The sequence below is a fragment of the Mandrillus leucophaeus genome, unplaced genomic scaffold (genome assembly GCF_000951045.1).
Source record: "Mandrillus leucophaeus isolate KB7577 unplaced genomic scaffold, Mleu.le_1.0 Scaffold245, whole genome shotgun sequence".
Lineage (NCBI taxonomy): Eukaryota > Metazoa > Chordata > Mammalia > Primates > Cercopithecidae > Mandrillus > Mandrillus leucophaeus.
The window spans coordinates 22912-48331 of NW_012102532.1; the positions used below are offsets into that span (position 1 = coordinate 22912).

The 25420-nt window shown below is 47.2% G+C and overlaps 1 protein-coding gene across 1 annotated transcript in view; it reads right to left on the reverse strand.

The window, feature by feature from the left end:
• Positions 1-23254, reverse strand: part of LOC105541839 — a 44980-nt gene extending 21726 nt beyond the window's left edge. Inside the window, exons 1-4 of the mRNA XM_011983081.1 lie at positions 23245-23254; positions 22249-22569; positions 1868-2052; positions 295-621 (exon numbers count right to left, since the gene is read on the reverse strand). Of these exons, the coding sequence (XP_011838471.1) occupies positions 295-621; positions 1868-2052; positions 22249-22569; positions 23245-23254 (843 nt within the window). The remainder of the gene's footprint in view (positions 1-294; positions 622-1867; positions 2053-22248; positions 22570-23244) is intronic.
• Positions 23255-25420: the final 2166 nt, after the last annotated feature.

Here is a 25420-nt window from a genome sequence, read left to right on the forward strand (position 1 = left end):
CACCTGTAGTCCCAGCTACTCGGGAGGCTGAAGTAGGAGAATAGCAGGAACCCAGGAGGCGGAGCTTACAGTGAGCTGAGACGGGGCCAATGCACTCCAGCCTGGGTGACAGAGTGAGACTCTGTCTCAAAAAAAAAATTTAAAAGAAGAAAGAAAGAAAATCTGGTTTCTCCAGCAGAAAAAAAGTCCACCTGCCGAATAAAGCCAAGGCTCTCTGTCAGGTGCACTCTCACTAGGAGCCTGGTTCTGTGGTGCCATTCCATCTACAAGTCCCTGGCCACCCGCATGACTCACCTCCAAGTCCTTCTCAAGCTCCAGTCCAGCCTCCATCAGATTGTGCTCAAATTCCTCCCGCTGCTCCTTCCTCTCCTCCTCCAGGGCATCGAGCGGCCCCAGCTCAATGTCACCTGGGCCCCCAGCATGAGGCTCCTTGCCTGTCTCCCCATTGGAGACGATAGCCAGCGAGTGGCCAGGGAAGCCTTGGGCCAGGTGCATCCCACGTTTCCGGTAGTGGTAGGCGAGCACATAGTCGACCTTCCTCTGATTGTCATGGAAGTGCATGCGGCTAAGACGGGCTTCCAAGGACACAGGCTCATTGGCATCCAGATAGTTGTTGATGACCTGGCCAGAGAGAGAGGAGAGGCAGGGCAAGGTCTGGTGAGTAAGGGCTGAGAGCAGAGGAGGCTGATCTATGCTCTGGGCTCAGGGAAATGGACTCAGAAGCAAGCCCCTCAGGCCCAGAGGCCCCCAGTGCCTCCAGTAAAAGGACCAAATGGCCTAAGTTAATCTGTCATGCCAGCTTGCAAAGCCCTCCACCCACCTGTTGACAGTCTGGGCACTGGTGCCTTCACACATGCTCCAGCATCCATGCACACACACACACTCACACACAGACTGTACCTGCAGCAGCAAACCCCTCACAACCGCACCTCCTGCCTCCACACAGAGCCACACGCCCACGCCTGCACACACACATGCAAGCACCTGCAAATGCACACACAGCCACCTCTACCCTTGTCTCCCTGCACCAGCACGCCTGCACCATACAGGTGAAGGGGCCTGTGTACACATGTATCTACCCGAGTGCGCTCTAACACACACACCCCCTTCCACAGGCACCATGGCCCACACACACTCACCTCCTTGCAGATCTGCACCACTGCCTGCTAATACTCTACATATTTAAACACAGAATACTCACAGGCAGGTTCTCTGGATCCATTGGAACAAAGACCAATTTCTAGTCACCTGGCCTGCCCCCTACCCTCCCACCCACGGGAATTCACCAGGCACTATTCACAGCCCCACATCCTCCTCTCCCGCCACTGGTGAGGACCCTGTCAAAGACAGCAGCAGGGAACTGACTTCTGCTCTCTTCCACGCCAGAGGTGGGGAGGTGGAAAGAGGAGGAGGAGAGAGAACACGGTGAAGCAGGGGAGGGACCGGCCTCTCCCCGTGGGTGTTTCCCTGTTTATTACTGGTTTGAAACCCAACTGCCTCTGCAGCCACCTGAGAGGTCACCTGGGCAACCAGATGAAGCTCCAGGCACAAGGGAGAGACTCAGAGCCACCATAGCAGAGAAGGCTCAGGCTTGCAGAAGGGGACCCAGGGGGTCTACAGACCAACTGGCGGCATCAACTGGCCTCCCGTGCCTTCTCCTTTCCCGACCCTCCTCTGACCAGAACAGGGCACTGGGAAAGTGTGCCTGACTTGGAGATAGAAGAGAAAAGGCCCTACCCAAACCCTAGGCCTCTCTCTTTCACTCACACATGTGCTCCCAACTGGAGAATGCCCTGGTCCAGAGGCTCCTTGGCGGCCTCAAACAGGGCCGGCCTGTCCCCTGACCCCACCCCTGCCCAGTACTCACAGAGCTGCTGCGGGCACTCTCTCCGCCGCGGGGCTGGCCAGGATCTCGGCTGGAACTGCCCTGCAGACCTGGGGCCCGGGGACCTGGCGTCTGGAGATACTGCTGTCCGTGTTTGGGGCCCTGGCCCCCTCTGGTCCCTGCCTGAGGGCTCAGCCGGCGTGGGGAGCCAGGGAGCAGGGGAATATCTGTGAGAGGGAAAGACAAGGGAGGCAAAACAGCCTCAGACGAAGGAAACCCAAGACACTGAGGTACTGAGTGTGCTCACACTAGCCCTGAGAAAATGGCCCCTTTTGCTTCACAGCTGCCTCCTTGGTTAGTCCCTACAGCCCAGGTTCACACTGGCCACAGGGGAGGGAGCATGGAGAAGGAAGTGCAGCCCCCAGAATGCATACACACACACACTCACACAATGTACACACTCACACAATGTACACACTCACACACTATGTACACACTCACATACAATGTACACACACAATGCACACACTCACACAATGTACACACACACACTCACACTATGTACACACACACAATGTACACACAGTATGTACACACTCACAATGTACACACTCACACACTCACACTATGTACACACACACTATGTACACACTCACACACTATGTACACACACACTATGTACACACACAATGTACACACACTATGTACACACTCACATACACACAATGTACACACTCACTCACACTATGTACACACACACTCAATGTACACACACACTATATACACACTCACATACAATGTGCACACACACAATGCACACACACACATACACTATGTACACACTCACATACATACACACACACACATACTATGTACACACTCACATACACATACACACACATACACATACACTCACACACAATGTACACACACACTATGTACACACTCACATACACACATACACACACATACACATACACAAATGTACACACACACACAATGTACAATGTATACACTCACATACACACACACACACAGTATGTACACACACACAAATGTACACACACACTATGTACACACACACACTACATACATACACACATACACACACATATACACTCACACACACTACACACACACAAATGTACACTCACACTATGTACACACACACTACATACACACACATACACATACACTCACACACACACTACACACTCACACAATGTACACACTCATACACACATACACATACACACACATACTATGTACACACACATATACACACTATGTACACACACATACACTCACACATACACATACACACATACATATACACACTGTACACACTCACATACACATACACTATGTACACACACATACACACACATATACACATACTCACAATGTACACACACTATGCACACACATACACTCACACACATACATACACACATATACACACACACACATACATACACACACATATACACACACACAGCCATATACACATACACACACACACACACACACACACACAGAGCCTGGAGCCACCAGCAGGAGCTCCTTCGGATCAAGGTTGTCACAATCTCTCATAATCCCCAGACAAGAAAGGGGTGGCATCGAGCAAGCCGGGGGGGGGCGGGGGGGGCACTGCCTGGAGAGACACCTTGAATTAATACCAAAGGCTTAGGCTTTGGGCCTCTCCTTTGGCGGCAGCACCAGCCGGCACCCTGGCCAGCCCCCACCTCCCTCGGGGAGAGAGCAAGGACAGACCAAGAGGGCCCTCTGAACAACGGAACAAAGGACTGTCCTTCAGTGTCCTTTCCGGGCCCTCATACACCTGCTGCCTCTACCCAGGCCCCAGAGGTCTGCAGTCCCTTCTCAGCAGGAATGCAGGACCACTTCAGAAAAAATCCAGTGTCGCCCCCTTAAGGGAATGGTCCCCAGTAGGTGATGGAATGACCGCATGTTAGAATTGGAGGGAACTGAGGATCAGATACTCCAGCTGCACTTTGCACAGACCCCACTGGAACCGGTGAGTTGCCAAGGTCTCAGGGCAGGTGAGACTCAATCTATCCTCTCCTCTGAGAAACACTTCCTAGCAAAGCAGCACGGCCAGTGCCAAGGCTGAAACCTCAGCTCTGCCACTGGCCAGCTCTATGACCTCTTTGTGCCTGATCTCCAGCTGTAAAATGAGAATCTCACACTTGCAGGATTGCAGTGAGAATGAGAACAAGAGATAAGGCCTGCAAAGCATCCAGAGTGGTGATGAGCCTGAGGGCACGTGATCAAAGGCTGTGATTAGAATCGTCAGTGTTTGCATTTTAACCTCCAAGTGAGCAGAAGTAACACCTTATGCCTCCAACTCAGTCCTAAGCACCTGCTCAGTGAATGAACGAACAAAAGGCAACTCTTCTGATCTGTTGAAATAGAACTCCTGGCCCTTTGCCAACTTATGGAGCAGTCCCTTAGGTGATCAGCCCTCCAACAGTTTCAGGGGGCCTAGAATATTCGGTCCCTGCACTTGAGAAACATAATCTCTTTATGAAGATAGAGCTGACATGCAGGAAACACAGTTGTGACCAGCAGAGGAACGCTTTCATCGTTCCTTTCTATACTGTGGGCTCTAGTCCACACTGTGGGAGACCAGAAAGACTAGAAGTCAAAGCCGGCTTCTGGGGTAATTGAGCCGGAGCTGGGTCCTGGAGGGTGGGTAGCTTCTGAACGGCCGGGAGGCAGGGGAGGCACTCCCTAGGGAGACAGCACAGAAGGGCAGGCGTGGGCATGCCTTGTGGGAGGAAAACGAACACTCAGGACCCCGTATCACTCTGCCGAAAGGAAAATATTAAGCTGAAAGCTGAGTCAGGCAAGACGCTGCCTTTCCTTTTGTTCCTAAGCAGACAGCTGTAGATAAAAGGCTAGATAGCTCCACAGGCAGCTACTCTATACTCACCTTGTCCAAAGCGCAAGACGAATACATCATCATCAATTCCCTAACTGCTCCTTTTCTCTTGCAACACGCAGATTCCCCCAGACTCCTCCTTTTCCCCCGCAGCCTGCTCTTCCCTATTAAATCCTGAAGCCCTCAAAATTGTCTTTGGAGAAAGACACAGACCTCTCTCCCAACCACATCCTTAATGTTGGCAAAATAAACTAAATGGATTGAAGCCTGTGTCAGATATTTTTTGGTTTACATGTGATGGGGATCAGGCTCAGGGCTCTAAAACAGGGGCTTCCTCCCTTGTGCTCCATCTTGCCTCCTCCCACTTCCCTTGTGTCTTTCTGCATACCTGCGCCCCCAAGTGCCTGAGAACAGAACTTGGAACCGAAGGACTCTACCCCAGAGAAGACCTCGAAACCTCTAGATGCATGTTTAAAAAGCTCAAAACCACTGGATACGTCATGGGGGAAATGATAAAGATGATGTTCACTCAAGGGCCACCCTGCCCTGGCAGCTACATTCAAATTTGCACCCGTGGCTCAGAGTAGCTCATATTCAAGGGCAATACAAAGCTTTGGTCCAGCTGCTGCCCAGGAACCACCATCCCCTAAAGATGCCACCTGGAGTTTGAGGCTGACATTCAGGGCCCTCACTAGCCATCGCAGTCGCTCCCCCAGCTCGCTCTCTGACACGCAGATCTGGCCGCCTGGGGACTCTGCTTCCCTTCCCTCCCTCTCCCCGCAAGTGATTAGAGCACAGCACACGGTTCAGCCACCCCAGCTGTCCCAGCTCGGGAGAGGCACTCCAGGCAATAAAGACACAAGGGAGCCAGCTTCAGACGTGAGAGGAAAGCCAAGGGGAACGTGAGTGACGCCTGCCCTCAGGAAGGGTGGGGCAGGTAAGCATACACCTCGAGAACTCCCTAAGCAGCTTAGAAGAGGTGAATGAGGTCAATGAGAAGGAAAGGCCATCGTACACAGCCTGTGGAACATGTCACCCATTTGGGAAGAATCTTTCCTTCCATCACCATTGCCTTGGCTCTCCTTCCACGCTGCCTTGAACAACAGATCCTTGGGTGTTCGTGACCGCAGTGCCATGAGGGTGGGGGCATGGCTTACCCATGTCTGGATTGAGGAGATGGATGTTCCAAGGCTGGGGCCTGGGCCTTTCTCCACGTGCCAGCTCTCTCCCTGGGCACTCTCAATCACTCCACAGACCTTCATTGTCACCTATTGCTGACAACATCTGCAGGCACCAGGTCCACACATTCCCCTGCCTGCTCAGCGTCTACACTTGGATGTTTCCCAGCCCCTCAAAGTCAACATGTCCAAATCCAAACATATGATCTTCAAAACAGGATTCTTTTTCAGCATTTCCTGCTCCTGCAAATGCTCCACCAAACATTCAGTCGACATGCCGGAAATCTAGAAGCAGTCTTGATAGTCATTCTTCCTCATGACCCATATCCAATTTGATATCAATCCTATAAACTTTACCCCTGAAATATCTGCCAAACCCCTCTGTTCTTCACCCCTCTATAGTCCCACCCTGGTCCCACCCTAGTGCCAGCTCTCAGTCTCCTTCACCATTAGGAGGATGGTGATGCCCTCCTAACAGGTCTCCCTGCTCCCTGTCCCTGTCCCCCACGAGGCAGCCAGGGGTCCTTACAAAACATCCATCTGGCCATGACACCCTCAAGAGCAGAAACTTATGGGGCTCCCATGGCTTTCCGGCTGGGACCCTGCATACTGCCCCCCCAGTCTCCACCCCCTCGCTCCTGCTGGCTCCCTGGGGTCCGCCATACAGCTCTGCTCTAGCACACCATGCTCCCCAGCCCAGCATCCTACATGCATTCTTCCCTCTGCCTGGACCATTCTTCCCTACACACTCCTCAACTAGTTGTGGGTCACCTTTATTTTTTTATTTTTATTTTTTTTTTTGAGACGGAGTCTCGCTCTGTCACCCAGGCTGGAGTGCAGTGGCGAGATCTCTGCTTACTGCAAGCTCCGCCTCCTGGGTTCATGCCATTCTCCTGCCTCAGTCTTCAGAGTAGCTGGGACTACAGGCACCCGCCACAACGCTTGGCTAATTTTTTTTTTTTTTTTTTTTTTTTTTTTTTAGTAGAGACGGGGTTTCACTGTGTTAGCCAGGATGGTCCCGATTGCCTGACCTCGTGATCCGCCCGCTTCGGTCTCCCAAAGTGCTTGGATTACAGGCGTGAGCCACTGCGCCCAGCTGGGCCACCTACTATTTTGGTCCTTAGGGACCCAGAAAATCCAAAGCAATGCATTCTTGTTTCAAAAAGCTGCTAATCAAGGTGTAAGACCAGAATATTCAGATACTACTAGCAAAGCTAATTTCCTTCCAACCTAGACACAAGTAAGGTTCCACAAGCTGGGTGGTGCAGGATTGGGAGGAGGTGCAGGCCACGAGGACCCATGTGATGTTGTCGGAGGAAGGCCTCACCACCAGCACCCTGCCCCAAGACAAGCCCTTTCTCTGAGCTTAGTTTTTACTTCCATGATTGGGGAAAGGGGGTCATTATTATATGTTTTCCTCATAAAGTGGGTGTGATAATACAGTAAGAGAAAAGATTAACACTCCTTGGCAGTACATGAGCTATGAACAATGCACAGGATAATTATCAAACCCTACTTCCTCTGTAGGGTGAGAACAGAACTTGGAACAGAAGGACTCTACCCCAGAGAAGACCTCGAAACCTCTAGATGCACGTCTAAAAAGCTCAAGACCACTGGATACGTCACGGGGGAAATGATAGAGATGATGTTCACTCAAGGGCCACCCTGCCCTGGCAGATGGAGGAGGTGCTGCCTCCTTCATCCGTCTCTTCTGCACTTCATTCCAGTTGCTCTGCTTCAAGTCCCTGGAATTCCCTTTCTCTCCCAGCCCACTGCCTGCTCACCATCCACTTCTTCCTGGAAGCTTCCCCAGACTAAGCAGTTCTGAGAAGCACTGGCTGTCTGTCCCCACCATTAGTACAAGTGGATTTACTCATCAGGGATGACCACACACTTTTTAATCCTTCAGGGACAGTCTTGGCTGTTTCATATCAGTAGCCTCAGGCAAGACCTCTGTCCATTCTAATTGGAGCCAACCTCACCACCTCGCAGGACTGCAGGTACCTTAGGTCACTCTACAGAGGCAGAAGAAGGGGCAGGATCAGAGACACTGAGAGAAAAGAACAGAGACTGAAAGATGGAGAGGCCCAAATCTCAATGAAAAAATAAGTGAAGCCTGTTTTCAGAGTCTCCCTGCACCAGTCCTTCCGAAATCTCCTTCCTGAGCCTGCCCAAAGCCCCTCCTCAGCTTCTGTGCCCCATATTCCACCCTCCCCTGTCCATCTACCATCAGGGCTTCCAACGACCGTTTCCTCATTTAACCACTGGCTCTGTTGCTAATCAGCTAATTTACACCAAAGTACAAACAGCCCATGCTGATGTCCTGTTACTGGTAAAAAGCATTTTGAAAACATTAAAGGGTTCTGCAGATGGCAGGAGCCCACATGCTGATGAGGCAGAGGTCATAGCCCGAAGGCCTCATCTCTAACGGGTTGAGGGGAAGGAGGCTGAGAGGCAGGAGTTCTGGTTGGGACCTCCAAATAATGCTACATCCCCAGACAGTCTGGCAGGAGCCTTCAAGGTCACTGCATAGGCCGAGAGCTAGAAAGGCCCTTCTGAACAGGGGAAAGGGGCAGGCACAGAATGTGGAGAGCTGGTAAGAGTGAGAGAAGCTCGGGCATGTAGCTGACAGTGGAAACACCAAAGCCAAGGAGACCAGGAGACACAGGCAGGAGCAAGACAGGGCCAGATTGTGCAGACAAAAGGCAGAAAGTGAGCTCACTAGGCATGGAGTGGGGAGCAAGGTAAGTCAGCAGGGACCTAGGCAGCTTCCAGAGCCTCCAAGAGAGACCAGCAGCAGGAGTCATATCCAGTTAAGGTGTCCCGAGGGAGCTGGACTTCCAGATAGTTGGGCTTTTCCTCTGAGTTTCCCTCTTGGCATCATTACTGTCTCATTCTTCACTCCTGGCGGCTGAAGTATGAAGGGCCCTGAAATGAGGGGCCACCTCCGTCCCCAGCCTCCCAAAACCACTGCTTCCAGCAAAACCAGACAGGCCCAGGGCTGCCCTGCAGGGAGACAGAGCATCTGCACTCTCCCAGGCTTCTGTACTAGTCTACTTTCCTTCCTCACTAGTCTGCTTTCCTTCCTCACTAGTCTACTTTCCTTCCTTACTAGTCTACCTTCTTTTCTTATTAGTCACTTTCTTACCAGTCTTCCTTCCTTACTAGTCTACCGTCTTTCCTTATAGGTCTTCCTTCCTTGTGATTACCTAGGGCTTGATAGAAGGAACCACATTTTGTTTAGCTTTAACTCCAAATGTTTTATACAATGCCTGGCAAGTTAAATGGGTCTGCAGTGAATGAACAGAGATGTGGAATACTGCATATATATCATCCCCACCCCAGCCACCTAAAGAATGGTCAGTTGCTGTGCTTGGAGCCTGGCATGATGGTGTGGGTAATGGGGGCATAGGGGGAAGGCAGTAGTGGATGAGTGTTGGGAGATGAAGTGGTCCAGACAGGTAGGTGCGGACTCAATCATGAAAGACCCTGTATGTCATATACGACAATTTGGTCTTCATCCTAAAAAGAGTAGGCAGCCATGGTCCTGCTGAAGGCATGCCCTGGTAGGAGCCTCAGAGAGACCTGGGTGCTTTCAGATTTGAAGGCCCTCCCCCTGAACCCCTCCTCAAGTGCTCTGGTCACTTCCTTTCAGTTAGAATCAACATTTACACCCAGGTCTCATCCTGCTTACTGCATGAATTGGACCCAGGACAACAGCCAAAATTTGAAGTTCCGAGCTTAAAATTTGGGCCCAATGGTCCTGCTGATTACCCCACCCCTTGCCCCAGAGGTCCTGTGGGAAAGCACTTTCCTCAGCTTCTGCATGCAGCCCCAGTAACAGGACTGCTCTCCAGTTCCCTCCATACACACACACACACATAAAATCCATTTGCGAATCTGCCTCTTGGGCTCTGCTTGTCTTACAGCCTTGGCTCAGAATTAGCCCTCTCTCCAATGCACATGCCCCCCTTTCCTGACGATGCCACCACCACAGTTTGCAGCCTTGCCTTGTTCCCCTCTGATAGAAGTAAGCTGGTCTCCCTATCACTAATCTTGCTTCTCTTCCATCCTGGGCTGACACCACAGCTACCATTACCATTCTGAAACAATCTCACCAAGTTATTCCCATTCTGTGGCTTCCTACTCTTCTTAGGATGAAGATCAAATTGTATATGACATACAGGGTCTTTCATGATCGAGTCTGCACCTACCTGTCTGGACCACTTCATCTCCCAACACTCATCCACTGCTGCCTTTCCCCTATATCCCCATCGCACACACCATCATGCCAGGCTCCAAGCACAGCAACTGACCACCCTTTGGGAGGCTGGGGTGGGGATGATACATATGCAATATTTCACAACTCTGTTCATTCACTGCAGACCATTTAATTTGCCAGGCATTGTATAAAACATTTGGAGCTAAAGCTAAACAAAATGTGGTTCCTTCCATCAAGCCCTAGGTAATTGCAAGGAAGGAAGACCTATAAGGAAAGACGGTAGACTAGTAAGGAAGGAAGACTGGTAAGAAAGTGACTAATAAGAATACAAGATAGACTAGTAAGGAAGGAAGGTAGACTAGTGAGGAAGGAAAACTAACAAGGAGATAATCTCCAGAATGGGAGGAGAGTCAACATGGAAGTATGAAGGATCCATGGAAGCAGAAGCCCTCAGTACAGACTAGAGCTGTCAGGGAGGCTCCCAGAGGACACACTTTTTGCATGCATCTAGAAGAATTAACTAGGCATCTACCAATGGTCAAGGGAGGAAAGGAGACTCCAGGAAGAAAGGCAGTGATTTGTATGATCCATTGTAATGGGCCTCGGGCTTGGCTGGTTGAGATCATGGCCCTCCTGAGAGCAAGGACTGCCAGCCTCCTCACCCTCCTTTTCTGCCTGCAGAGTCCCCAAAGGGGGCCATCTACGTGGTGGGATTTGAGGTGCACAGAAAGGGCCCTATCTGGTGTATAGTGCACACTTCTTAACATGGCCTACAAGGCCCGTGGGAAGTCTTGTCAACCTTCCCAATGTCATCTCCTGCTAGTGACTCTCCACTTGTGCACACACAGCCACACATGCACAGAAACTCCAGAATGAACCGCCTGTAGCTCCCACAAGGTGATCTACTTTATTTCCCCTTCTGCCTCTAAACTTCTCTCCCAAATTCCACTCTGTTAACAAGGTTCACAATGTATTATAATGTGAAAAGATTTTAAGCAAGAAAACATAACTAGATTACATTAGAAAGATGGCCCCAGCTGTAGTGAGGATAAATAAGGTGACAGGAGGATGGATAAATGGGTGGGTGGGTGGGTGGGTGAATAAATGGATGGACAGATTCCTAACTGCTTTTCTGATACAGGTACCCTTTATAAAATTCACAAAATTTTATTTCACTGGTCACACTGCTACTCAAAACTTCCTTTGTCTTGAGGCTTACAAACAACTTGGCATTCAAAGACTTACACAGCTGGCTGTTACGTGTCTCTGCTGCCAAATCCTTCCATCAGACAAGAACATTCCTCTTTAGTCAAACCTGTCCCCAGACTGATGCTCACTTTGTGCCTCCACCTAGGCAGTTACTTCTGTTTGGCATGTCCTCTCCACTAATCTAAGTCATACACAGTTAAAGTTCTACTCCTATACCAAGCCTTCCCTAACCACTAAAGGAAGTCCTCTAGAAGTTCAGAAGATTTGCCTTTTATCTTTGTATTCCTAGCACAGGACTCTGGAAGCAATAAGAGCTCTAAAAGCTTTTGGAGGTAATGATGTAGGGAATTGAGGAATCTTTTCTTATAAGTGAATTTTGAAACAGGATGGATTCCCCTGTGCTGAACTGAACATAGAACTGCCCTGCTAATAACAACTACAACACTAATCACCAACACCCTACATGTGTCAGACACTGTTTTAAACACTTTACATGTATCACTTGATGTAATCTTCACGCTAACGCTGAGGTAGGTACCATTGTTGTTACCATTTTCTGATGAAGCAACTGAAGCACAAAGAGGCCAGGTAAGTTGTCCAAGACCACCAGCACACTCAGTTTACACTTTTCACCACTAAGCAATGCTGTGCAAAAGGAAGATGAATGGCCAACATTACTTGGTAAATCCCTGCCTGACTGGACATTCTTAACATCCCTCACCCTTTAAAAAGGCCTTTTTACAAATAGCATTTATAGTCAACGATCAGACTCAAGATCTTAACAGTTAAGACCAATAAAAGAATTATCTGATTGAGAATGTAATCAAATAAGAAATTCATTTCAGGAAGTACTTCTCTCAATGACAAAATTTACAAATTGGGACTTGGATGAGTTGCCTAAATGGAAACCTACTCACTGGCAGCCCATCCTACACTGTAGTTTGGAGTGTGGGTGATGAGATTAAAGTATAAATGCCCCTCCTTATATGTCATGAGGAAGTAGCCAGTATACAACATAAAATTGGTCAAAACTGGTCTGTTCACTCATTAATTATAACTTGTTGTGCAACAGATTTGCTCTGTTTGCTTTTCCATTGACATCCTGGGTATATCCAATGGGTTCCCTCCATGTCCCTCGTCACTCTCCACCACCCATAAACATCTCCCATCTCTTCTTCCTGGGTGTAACCAATATTAATGATATCTTTCTTATTCTCATTTCTCCAAAGAAGAAACAGGTTTCTTCTACCCAAAATGGACTGGGACTGAGGTTAAAGCCTAAAACAACTCTTCCAATCATAGCTCCCACTCGCAGGCTACTGAAGTTTTTGGAATTGGGTGAGATGCTGGCGCTTATAGAAGGATGCAGCAGACATGAGGGATAGGAACAATCCTCAGAATTTTATAAAATATCCCAAATATATTTACTTAAAATCTGTAGAAAAGTGTTCACAAAATGCCTCTGTTATAGCTTTTTTAACTGGTATGAGTAAATTCATATTGAATAGACAGTGAGCTTAATCGGCTGGTTGCACACTGCTTAAGGACAGGCATAGCATAATACCTCTCTTGTTCACCATTGTACCCTAAGCCCCAAGCATATGGCCTGGCACATAATAATCTTTGAGGCCAGCCAAGTGCCTTCTTACTGTGCGGGAAAAGGAGGTTTAACAGCAAACATCCACCACTATGGTTATACCATGTAAAAGTCAAGAGAATTGTTCATGAATGCACTGGAGACACCCCTAGGGACTCCCATCATTACTGGGTCAGACTTTAAAGGTGACTGGAGATACCACAATAACTAGTGGGTGAAACACTTGAGAAATACATTTATTTTCTCGTAAGTTCTCTTCCACCAGGCTACTGTGGCCTAGCCAAACGCAGATCGCTCTTATGCTTGTGGTTTTGGTTTAACATTGGAAAACATCACCTAGACCAAGGTTGTGAAGATTTACTTCTATGTTGTCTTCTAGTTTTATCGATTTCACTATTACATCTACAATTCAATTTTTATTTATGAGTGAGGAAAGAGTCCAACTTCACTCTTTGTATATGACTCTGTAGTTGAATTTACCATAATCAAAGCTCCAGAATTTTTATAGAATTTTACTTTTATAGAATATTTACTCGGATGCAACATAATCAAAGCTCCAGAATTCTATACCATAAGTGATGGGCACTTAGGTTGTTTCCATATCTTGACCACTGTGACTAATGTTTCAATGAACACGGCAGTGCAGGTATTTACCAGGTAGTGATTTTACTGCCTCTAGCATACACCCAGAAGAGGAATTTCTGGGTCATATGGTGGTTCCATTTTTTTATTTCTTTAGCAACTTCCAACTGTTTTCCACAATGACTGCACGAAACTACATTCGCACCAACAGTGTATAAGGGCTCCTTTTCCTCCATATTCTTTCCAAGAGTTATCTCCTTTTTTATAATAGCTATACTAACAGGTATGCGATGACATCTCACTGTAGTTTTGATTTGCGTTTCCCTAATGACCGGTGATGTCGAGCATCTTTTCATGTATCTGTTGGCCATTTTTATGTCTTCTTTGGAGAAATACCTATTCGGTGCATTTGCCTATTTTTTGATTGGGTCATTTGTATTTTTGTATTAAGTTGTGTGAGTTCCTTACATACTGTGAATATTAACTTCTCATCTGATATATGGTTGTCAAATTCATTTCCTTCCACTTCATTGGCTGCCTTTTCTGTTTCCTTTGTCTCTTTTTCATGGATCACTTATCTCTATTTCTTTGCATGTCTAGTAAGTTTTATGGTATACTGGACATTGTGAGTGATAAAACATTATCTTCCTATCAAGAGGCTTAGAATTTTTTTTTTTACTTTCTAGCAGGAAGTTCAACTATGGGCTGATCACTTTGAGCTTATGTAGCAGTTTGTTATTAGGGTATGTCGTGGGAAATCCAAGGTATTTCTCAAGAGGCTCCAATCTGGAAGGGTTCAGGCTCTAAACTGTCTTCCCTATTGATCTTTTCATGCTTGGCCTTAGTGTTCTTCAGGGACCGTCCAGGGTAAACTTTTCTCTACCGCATGGTTCTTACTTCTAAAACGAAGCCCCTGGAGGTCTCAGCTACATGCCTGCTGTGTTAGGACATGTGTGCCAGGACATGTTCATGAGGTCTGGCCACTCTGGCTGGGATGGACTTTCAACATATCCCAGTACCATTCCACCTCTACCATTTCCATTCTGATCTCAATGCTGCAGCGGCATCTCTGGCAAAATTCATACGCCTCACTCTTAGCCAAGGACTCAGGAAGGGTCCCCAAAGAGCCCTCTGGGCACCTCCTTTCATACACATTCCTCCTGTCTGCGTTCTTCCCCATAATTTCCAGTCATTTTGCTGCTCCAAATTTTTATCTGTCTTCTCAGTGGAATCCTTTCCTCCATGTGGACTCCAGATCCCTGAACCCCAGTAAATAGCCTGCACTCAGCTAAGTTTCCATTCTTTCAGGGATTGTACTTCTGTGCTGGTGCTTGTTCAGTGCCTGAAAATAATTTATATATTTCTCCAGTATAATCTATGACAGAATGTCTATCCCCAGGACCAGTTATTCCATTATTTCTGGAACCAGAGGTTCATGACAGTCAGGTATGTAATCAAAAGTTTGTTAGCAAATAGTTTCAAATGGAGACGATTGGCAAGGGCCAAAAATAACGAGACTCTTTGATGCTAATTCAAAAGTGACCCTCATACTTTAAAAAAGAAAGTAATTATTTTGAGATGGAGTTTCGTTCTCTTACCCAGGCTGGAGTGCAGTGGCGCAATCTCGGCTCACTGCAACCTCTGCCTCCCAGATTCAAGTGATTCTCCTGTTTCAGCCTCCTGAGTAACTGAGATTACAGCTACGTGCCTGGCTAACTTCGTATTTTTAGTAATGATGGGGCTTCACCATGTTGGCTATGGTTGGCCAGGCTGGTCTCGAACTCCTGACCTTAGATGACCCGCCTGCTTCGGCCTCCCAAAGTGCTGTGATTATAGGCGTGAGCCACTGCACCCGGCCTATTTTATTTACTTATTAAGATAAGCTAAGGGCTGGGCACGGTGTCACATGCCTGTAATCCCAGCACTTTGGGAGATCGAAGCAAATGGATCACCTGAGGTCAGGAGTTCGAGACCAGCCTGGCCAACGTGGTGAAATCTCGTCTCTACTTCAAAAAAAATACAAAAATTAGCTGGGCGTGTTTGTATGCACCTGTAATCCCAGCTACTCAGGAGGCTGAGACAGGAGAATCGCTTGAATCCAGGAGGCGGAGGCTGCAGTGAGCCAAGATTGTACCACTGCACTCCAGCCTGGGTAACAAGAGCAAAACTCTGTCTCAAAAAGAAAAAAGCAAGATAAGCTAAGATCCCCACCTTTTTTCTTGTCCTGAGGTAGGCCACAGGAGCACCTATAACCAAGGCCAATACTTTAAAAAAAAAAAAAAAAAAAACAAAAAAAAACTCTGTGGCCGGGCGAGCTGGCTCATGCCTGTAGTCCCAGCACTTTGGGAGGCAGAGGCAGGCAGATGATGAGGTCAAGAGATCGAGACCATCCTGGCCAACACATTAAAACCCTGCCTCTTCTAAAAATACAAAACTTAGCTGGGTGTGGTGCACCTGTAGTCCCAGCTACTTGGGAGGCTGAGGCAGGAAAATCGCTTGAACCCGGGAAGTAGAGTTGCAGTGAGCCGATATGGCACCACTGCACTCCAGCCTGGTGACAGAGCGAGACTCCGTCAAAAAAAAAAAAAAAAAAAGAAAACAAACCAAAAAAAAAACCACTTTGTTTCCTCGAGAATACTTGATTCAACATAATCCAAAGCTCCAGAATTCTAAACCACAAAGCACAGAAGAGATGACTTTGCCTAGAAGTTTCTTTTTGCTCATCTTTTCAACATTTCAGTTTGAGCACCTACTCAATGAAACACCCGTTCATTGAGCACTTACCATGCGTCAGGCTGCAGTAAGGATCAAAGATGAGTTAGATCCATCCTCCATCCCTGCCTTTGAGTATCTCTCCCCACCTGTGGTATGCAGAAGTGCAAGGTGGGTGAAATCTGTCAGGTTGGTGGAAATTTGGGAAAGGCTCTGCTGAGCAAGGCTTATACGTATGGAGATTTGACATGAACAGTCTCTCAGTGGACTAGGTTAATGCTCTTATAAGTAATTTACTATTATCCACAGTAATGGTGAAGGATACTATGAGTCAGAGTAATGCCCAGCTAGCTGATATAACACATAGACCAAAAAAAAAAACACACACACACAAGAATAAGACAAAACAACAGTTCATTTATTGCTAATAGTTCCAGGTGGGTAAACAATTAATTTGGTGGGATGGCTCTTTTGCACCACTGCTTTATAGGAACCCAGGGTGATGGAGCCTCTGCCAACTTTAACGACTTCCAACATGGCCCTGGGAAGTTGCCATTCCTGTTTTCTGAAAGGTAGAAAGCACATGGAGGAACAGGCAAGGAAGGCTTCCAGGGGCCAAGGCCAGAAGCAGCACATGTCACGGTTCAGATTCCTTTGACTAAAATTCAGTGTGATAACTAATTGTAAGGGAGGCTAGGAAATAAGGTCGAGCCATGTGTTCAGGAAGAAGAGGAGAACATGGATTTTGGTAAGCAGCTGTTAGTCTTTGTCACAGAGGCCTACCGAAAATGAGAAGCTTGGAGTGGCATATTCACACCTTATATTGTGTTAAAGTTACATATTTCCACATTTGTCTCCTCAAGTAGGCTCTGAGATCCAGTTCAGCACCCAGGACAAGGCAGGGATATGGTAAATGCTTATTAAACGGTTTTCGGATGGATGGATGGATGGATGGATGGATGGATGGATGGATGGGATGGATGGAGAGCTTGTATGACAGTAGTTGGCCAACAGATTCTGTTGCTTCTTGAGGCTCCTTCTGGAATGCCACATATCGATGTTGTCAATTTAGAGAAAGATGCTTGCCTTCCAATTGATATGGGAGGAGGGCATGCCTCCAAGTACACCTATAAACTGGATCAAATCGTTTAGGCACAAGTTAACTATATTCAACAACAATGAGCATTTGAATTTAGAGAGATTGTGTAGAACCCATTTCCTGCACCCTCCGATTCTTAAACTGGTATTATCATCGGTTCTCTAACATATGTTTTAGAAGTCGAAGAGCCACACAGAAGCCGTCCAAGTGGAAGATCCTCCCCATCATTGAGGCACACACTTCTAAGACCAGGAAGCCTAAGCATGCTCAGGGGGTTGCAGGCAGAGGAGCTTTTCTTTCTCCAGTGACAGGCTTGTCTTGCTCCTGTGTTCATGCAAAACCACAATAACATACTACTTCACATCCATGAGGATGGCTATAAAAAGATGAATAATAACCACTGCTGGTGAGTTTGTGGAGAAATCAGAACCCTCATAAATTGCTGGTGAGAATGTAAAGTGGTACAGCCACTTTGGAAAACAGTCTGACAATCAAAGTTAAACGTATGACCCAGGAATTCCTCTCCTAGGTACGTGCCCAAGAGAACTAAAAAACATGTACACACAAAACCTTGTACTTGAAAGTTCATAGCCATATCATTTATAGTAACCAAAACTAGGACACACAAATGCCCATGGACTGGCAAATGGATAAACAAAATGTAGCCTCTCCACCCAAGGAAACATGCTTCAGCTATAAAAAACAATGAAGTACCAATACATGTAACAATACACCTTAACCTCAAAAGCATTATGCTAAGTGAAAGAACGCAGACACAAAACGTCACGTACTGCATGGTTTCATTTACATAAAATGTGTAGAATAGGCAAATCCATACAGACAGAAAGTGGATTCGCGGTTGCCAAGGGCTGGTGGAGGGAGGAAAAATGAGTGACTGCCATTGAGTGTGAACTTTCTCTTTAGGATGATGCAAATGCTTTAAACTAGATTGTGGTGATGGTTGCATAACTCTGTGAATATACCAACAGCCACTGAACTGGACAACTTTAAAGGGTAAATTTTATGGTATGTGAATTGTATCTCAATAAAGCTGTTTTTCAATGGAATTCTTAGAATTAAAAATGATGATTATGAGAAAGAAAAGTCCATCGGGTGGGATTAACAGCAAACTGGAGATAGCAGAGAAAGGATTAGTGAAGTTAAAGATGGATCCAATAAAAGCAATCAAATCTAGACAGCAGAGAACTAAAGATTGGAAAAAATTAACAGCACCTCAGAAACTAGTGGGGCAATACCAAAGAGTCTAACATTCATGCGACTGGAGTTCCACAAAAAGAACAAAAGCAGATCAAAAAAAATAGTTGAAGAAGAAAAAAAATAAAAATAGTTGAATAAATAGTAGAAGTAATCTCAAAATCTGATAAAATACAATAACTTGTAATAACAAATTTAAGTCCAGCAAACTCAAGTTAAAAAAAAAAAAAGAAAACCACACCTAGGTACATCAGAGTCAAAATACTGAAAACCAAAACTGAATATCAAATCCTGAACACTACCAGATTAAAAAGAGATTATACATTAATAAGATAACGAAGAATATTTAAATATGAATCTAGGCTAGCTTCTCGTCAAAACAATGGAGACCAAAAGAATGATACCCAGAGGGCTGGGGTTGGGGGTGGAAAAAAAGATGTCAAATCATTCGTCTGTATCCAGTGAAGTATCCTTCAAAAATAAGGATGAAATAGACATTTTTCATAAAAACACAAGCTGAGAGAATGTCACCAGCAGAACTGCACCTCCAGCAACGCTACAGGATGTTCTGCAGGCTGAAGGAAAGGGTAACAAACGGAAGTGCGATTAAGAACTCTTCCTGAGGGAGTGCCGCGAATCCCTTTCTTACACAGGGAAGGAAAAAGAGACTCCGAGTCACTGCTCCAAATGGACTATTAGCCACTGAGAGTTCCCTATGACTAAGTCACTACTTTTAGGATTACAGGTTTAACTTAATTAGTTATGATATAAATTTCATGGTTTTCAAATAGCATTTTTTAAAGTGTAATGGGGTAGAATGGACCAGAAAAGACTAAAGCAAAAACATCCCTCTTTTAAAATTAAAACTAACACGATAAATGCCCACGTGATAAATAATACTCATTTTAAAAACCTACTAACAAAAATACAGCTCATTATGCTGGGCAATGTCTTACATCAATATCACCATGAACTCATGATATTTTAGTGCAGATAAACCGGTCTCCTTTTATTAGATATTGAGAGCCATGTTACTTACTGTCTTCAGTTTCCCTTTGAATGCCAGGAACACATGGCCTGAGCCACAAGACCCCACACGACCTGGCTGGCTCTTACCTCTCTCCCTCTTGATCCCTCTGCTGTAGCCCTTAGCTTCCCCACACTATTCCTCCACAGCCCAAGCATCTCCTTGCCATGGGTTCTTTTGCCTTTACTTCCTTTGCTAGATAATTCTCCAGATATCTGCAAGGCTTGTTCCTTCATTTAATGCAATTTCTGTTCAAATTCATCTCCTAAGAGAGGCCTTCGCTAACCACTTAGTTACTTAGTTATGGAGAACAGACATTTCTCCAAAGAAGATATATAAACAGCCAAAAAACACGAAAAAATGTTCAGCATCACTAATCATCATGGAAATGCAAATTAAAACCACAATGAGATACCCCACCTTACTCCTGCAAGAATGGCTATAACTAAAAAGTCAAAAATTTTAATAGATGCTGGCATGGATGTGATGAAAAGGGAACACTTTTACACTGCTGGTGAGAATGTAAACTAGTACCACCACTATGGAAAACAGTATGGAGAGTCTTTAAAGAACTAAAAGTAGAACTACCACTAGATCCAGCAATCCCACTACTGGGTATCTACCCAAAGGAAATTTAGCCACTATATAAAAAAGACACATACACATGTATGTTTATAGCAGCTCAATTTACAATTGCAAAGATAGGGAACCAACTTAAGTGCCCATTAACCAACGAGTGGATACAGAAAATGTGGAGTGTGTGTTTGTGTGTGTGTATGTGTGTGTGTGTGTGTGTGTGTGTATGCGTGTGTATGGAATACTACTCAGCCATGAAAAGAAACAAAATAAATCTTTTGCAGCAAATTGGATGGAGCTAGAGGCCATTATTCTAAGTAACTCAGGAATGGGTAACTAAATACCGTACGTTCTCACTCATAAGTGGGAGCTAAGCTATGAGGATGCAAAGACATAAGAATGACATCATGGACTTTGGGGACTCAGCGGGTAAGGCTGGGAGAAGGGGTAAGGGATAAAAGATTACATATTGGGTACAATGTACACTGCTTGGGTGACAGGTGCATTAAAATCTCAAAATTCACCACCAAGGAACTTATCCATGTAACCAAAAACAAAACCCTGTACCCTAAAAACTATTGAAATTTTTAAAACAAATTTTAAACAAATACAGATGGATTCTATTGTGTACTGGAGGCAATGACGCCCTCCCTAGCAGCCAAATACCTGCTATGCATGTATTCTAGTAATGTCATGCATAGGGTGGGATGGGATTCTCGCAGCCCACAGAGCGGGCCCACAGAGCAGGCAGCTTTCCAGAAAATTAGGTCTTTGTTACAGAAAATTATAGACACACTCCACAGTAGGCCCAAAAGCCTCTCACCCTGCAGCCTTGCCCCACAATGGAAGACGAAAAGATGGCACACCTGGAAACTGGACTAGAACTTGAGGTGTGTGTTTGGATCCCACCTTTACCCCTCACACAGCCTCTACAATCAACCAGCAGAGTGGCTCTGGTAACCACATAGCGGCAACTCAGAGAGCAGAAGCAGTTGCTGGAAAGGAAAGAATCAGGTTCTTGGCTCCGGAAATGACGGGTGCACATCAAGACACACTGAGAGGAGCAAATGAGCCCTGGATGCCCAGCAGCTGAGCCAAGGTGACAGAGCGACTGGGCAGGGGCTCTGATGCCAGGTCCCAAGGATAAAAGCCAGGCAGGTGGAGGGTCAAGAGGACCACAGTCCTCTGGAAGCACCTTCACCTTGTCTAAGATCCTCCCTCTACCTGCCACCCGCCTTTGGGCTGAGATCTGACTTTGCTCAGTGGGACCTTCTGTCCCAGACGAGGTTCCACATGGTCCTGGGGTGGTATTTCTCCACGTCTGCTCACAAAGTATCAGGACTGTGACTGACACCACCTCCCAGTCCATTCGGCTCATTGTTCATGCCAAAGGAGCGAGCACCTCCCTCTTCACGCCTCTCTCAAGAACTACCAGAAACACAACACCCGACAAAGTTCCCGTCCCAGGCAAAATCAATCCTGTCCAAAAGCAGTAAAATAACGTCTTCCTTCTCCATACTCCACCTCCATTTGCTTTTCTTCTAAGGAAAGTCCCTGGGGAAGGTATAGCTGTGTTTCCCTGCAGCCTGGGGTGTAAATGACTGATCTTGGAATCCCGATTTGGGGTGAGACACCAGAAGACACTTCTGAAACTGAGAGGCCACTCCAGGGATGCCAAAGTCAAATTTGTTCTGTTCTCAGCGGACTGTTGCCGAGTTAAACCCACTCCGGCTGCTTGCTTACTTATTTTTTACTCAGCCACAGATGCCGTAGGCTAAGCATCCCCAGGACTTGTAACAAGGAGAGGCAACATCACAGAGGTGGGCATTGGTAACCAGTCACGGAGAAGCGGCCGCCCCACACCTCTGTTGTCCTACCTTCCCTCTCCTTGATTTAAAAAAAAAAAAAAAAAGTCTTGGAAATTACATAGACGTCCCTCAGAGTCCCTATCCTGGGAAAACGGGGTCAACTTCCCGTACCACCCTGCCCAGGCTCCCTCGGGGTCACTAATCCCAAAGGGTGGAAGTTCGGATGCCACCTCCTTCACTCCCTCCCTCCTACCACCTGTCAGAAACCAGGACCAGGGTCCAGCCAGGAGACTCACCACGCGGCCTGGGAGTAGCCATGGTGTGGATGCAGACCCCGCCGGCCGCAGCCGCGCGCTTCTGGGCAGGCTTATGCCGCCGCGGGGCTAATTCCATCTCGCTCAGCTCCGTCCGGGCGAGTCCGCCCCTCGCCGGCTGCCGCCGCCTCCTCCCCCATCCCTCCCGGCCGCCGGCGCTGCCGGGCGCTGCCAGCCGGGCGTCGAGAAAGGAGCGCGGTCCCGCAGCCGGGTTGAGTCCAGGACACACTCGGGTCCGTGGGGCTGAGAGGCGAGACGATAATCGCTCCCTGCTCCCCCAAGCCCGGGGCGACGCCCCACAACCTGCTTCAAGTGTAAAAATTCAGCCGGATTATCTCATGAACTGTCTGACTGATTAGTTTCCAATCCCGCCAGCAAAGCCTCCTTCCCGCCGCCCTAAAGGGTCATCCACTGTCCAGGGGTCAGCCCTGGAGGCAGGAGTGGGGGGCGAGCCCCTGGACGGCAGATCCCCCCACATCTGTCTTCACAGTAGGTGGAGACCAGCTGTCCTCACCTTCTCCTAGGTTAAGCAGGACAGAAGGGAGAAGAGAAGGGAGAAGAGAAGGGAGAAGAGAAGGGAGAAGAGAAGGGAGAAGAGAAGGGAGAAGAGAAGGGAGAAGAGAAGGGAGAAGAGAAGGGAGTAGGTGCACAAGGGACCGCAGAACAGGAGGAGGGGCTGCTAGAGGGAGAAGGAGGGGTCCGTTTTATAAGAGCTCTCCCATGAGACACTAGGAGGGTTAAAGAGGGTTGAGGGCATAGATTATGGAAGCTCCATCCCCAGAGGGCAACAGAAGTGCCATCTCCCCAGGACAGTTCAGGTACCTGGGCAGGGGGATGGGAGGGAAAAACCTCCAAAGGGCCATTCTGCATGATGGAATCTGCAACTCCAAGATGCCCAGAAGTAAAACAAGTTCATTGATACCATGGACCCCCAAAATGAAGCAGCACAAGTCAAGTATGCCATCTGTGATCACTGACCTTCAGACATGAAGATTTTCTCTCCTATGCTGATAAGGTAGGCTGGTCATGATAGATCCCACTTTATAGAGAAGGAACCTGGGGCAGCACAGTCGAGGGCAGAGCAGAAGGAAAACCACAAGATGTGATGTCCCAACCCAGGGTTTTATTCCACCCACTGCAAGTACTACTGGCTAATGCTTCTACAGGACTTCCTCTCTGCCCAACACCCTTCTCAGTGCTTTCCCTACGGTAGTTATTTTAACCCTAACAATAAGTGTATGAGGCAATCACTGCAGTGTGCCCATTTTACAGATGAGAGAACTGCAGTGTTAAATGTCAAGTAACGAAAAAAAAGGGGGGGGCCTCAAGATGGACGAATAGGAACAGCTCCAGCCTCCAGCTCCCAGCGTGAGCAACACAGAAGACGGGTGATTTCTGCATTTTCAACTGAGATACCGGGTTCATCTCACTGGGGCGTGTCAGACAGTCCATGCTGGTCCACGGGTGCAGCCCAACCAGCAAGAGATGAAGCAGGGTGAGGCATCACCTCGCCTGGGAAGCACAAGGGGGAAGGCAATTCCTTTTCCTAGCCAAGGGAAATTGAGACACACAACACCTGGAAAATCGGGTCAACCCCACCCTAATACTGCGCTTTACCAAGGGTCTTAGCAAACGGCATACCAGGAGATTATATCCCACACCTGGCCCAGATGGTCCCATGCCCACGGAGCCTCCCCTCATTGCTAGCACAGCAGTCTGAGATCTAACTGCAAGGCAGCAGTGAGGCTGGGGGAGGAGCGACTGCCATTGCTGAGGCTTAAGTAGGTAAACAAAGCCACAGGGAAGCTCAAATTGGCCAGGGCCCACTGCAGCTCAAGGAGGTCTGCCTGCCTTAGTAGACTCCACCTCTGGGGACAGGGCATAGCTAAACAAAAAGCAGCAGAAACCTCTGCAGATGTAAAAGTCCCTGTCTGACAGCTTTGGAGAGAGCAGTGGTTCTCCCAGCATGGAGGCTGAGATCTGAGAACGGACAGACTGCCTGCTCAAGTGGGTCCCTGACCCCTGAGTAGCCTAACTGGGAGACATCCCCCACGAGGTGCAGACACCTCACACCTCACACAGCTGGGTACACCCCTGAGACGAAGCTTCCAGAGCAAGAATCAGAGAGCAATACTCGCTGTTCAGCAATATTCTATCTTCTGTAGCCTCTGCTGCCGATACCCAGGCAAACAGGGTCTGGAGTGGACCTCAAGCAAACTCGAACAGACCTGCAGCTGAGGGTCCTGACTGTTAGAAGGAAAACTAACAAACACAAAGGACACCCACACCAAAACCCCATCAGTATGTCACCATCATCAAAGACCAAAGGCAGATAAAACCACGAAGGTAAGGAAAAAGCAGTGCAGAAAAGCTGGAAATTCAAAAATCAGAGCGCATCTCCCTTTCCAAAGGAACACAGCTCATCACCAGCAACAGAACAAAGCTGGACAGAGAATGACTTTGATGAGTTGAGAGAAGGCAGCTTCAGTCAAGCAAATGTCTCAGAGCTAAAGGAGGAACTACGTACCCAGCGCAAAGAAACTAAAAACCTTGAAAAAAGATTGGATGAATGGATAACTAGAATAATCAATGCAGAGAACTCCATAAATGAACTGATGGAGATGAAAACTATGACACAAGAATTACGTGACAAATGCACAAGCTTCAGTAACTGACTCGATCAAATGGAAGAAAGAGTATCAGTGATTGAAGATCAAATGAATGAAATGAAGCGAGAAGTGTAGAGAAACAAGAGTAAAAAGAAATGAACAAAGCCTCCAAGAAATATGGGATTATGTTTATGTGAAAAGACCAAATCTACATCTGATTGGTGTACCTGAAAGTGATGGGGAGAATGGAACCAAGTTGGAAAATACTCTGCAGGATATTATCCAGGAGAACTTCCCCAACTTAGTAAGGCAGGCCAACATTCAAAATCGGGAAATACAGAGAACGCCACAAAGATACTCCTCGAGAAGAGCAACTGCAAAACACACAATTGTCAGATTCACCAAAGTTCAAATGAAGGAAAAAATGTTAAGGGCAGCCAGAGAGAAAGGTCGGGTTACCCACAAAAGGAAGCCCATCAGACTAACAGATCTCTCGGCAGAAATTCTACAATCCAGAAGAGAGTGGGGGCCAATATTCAACATTC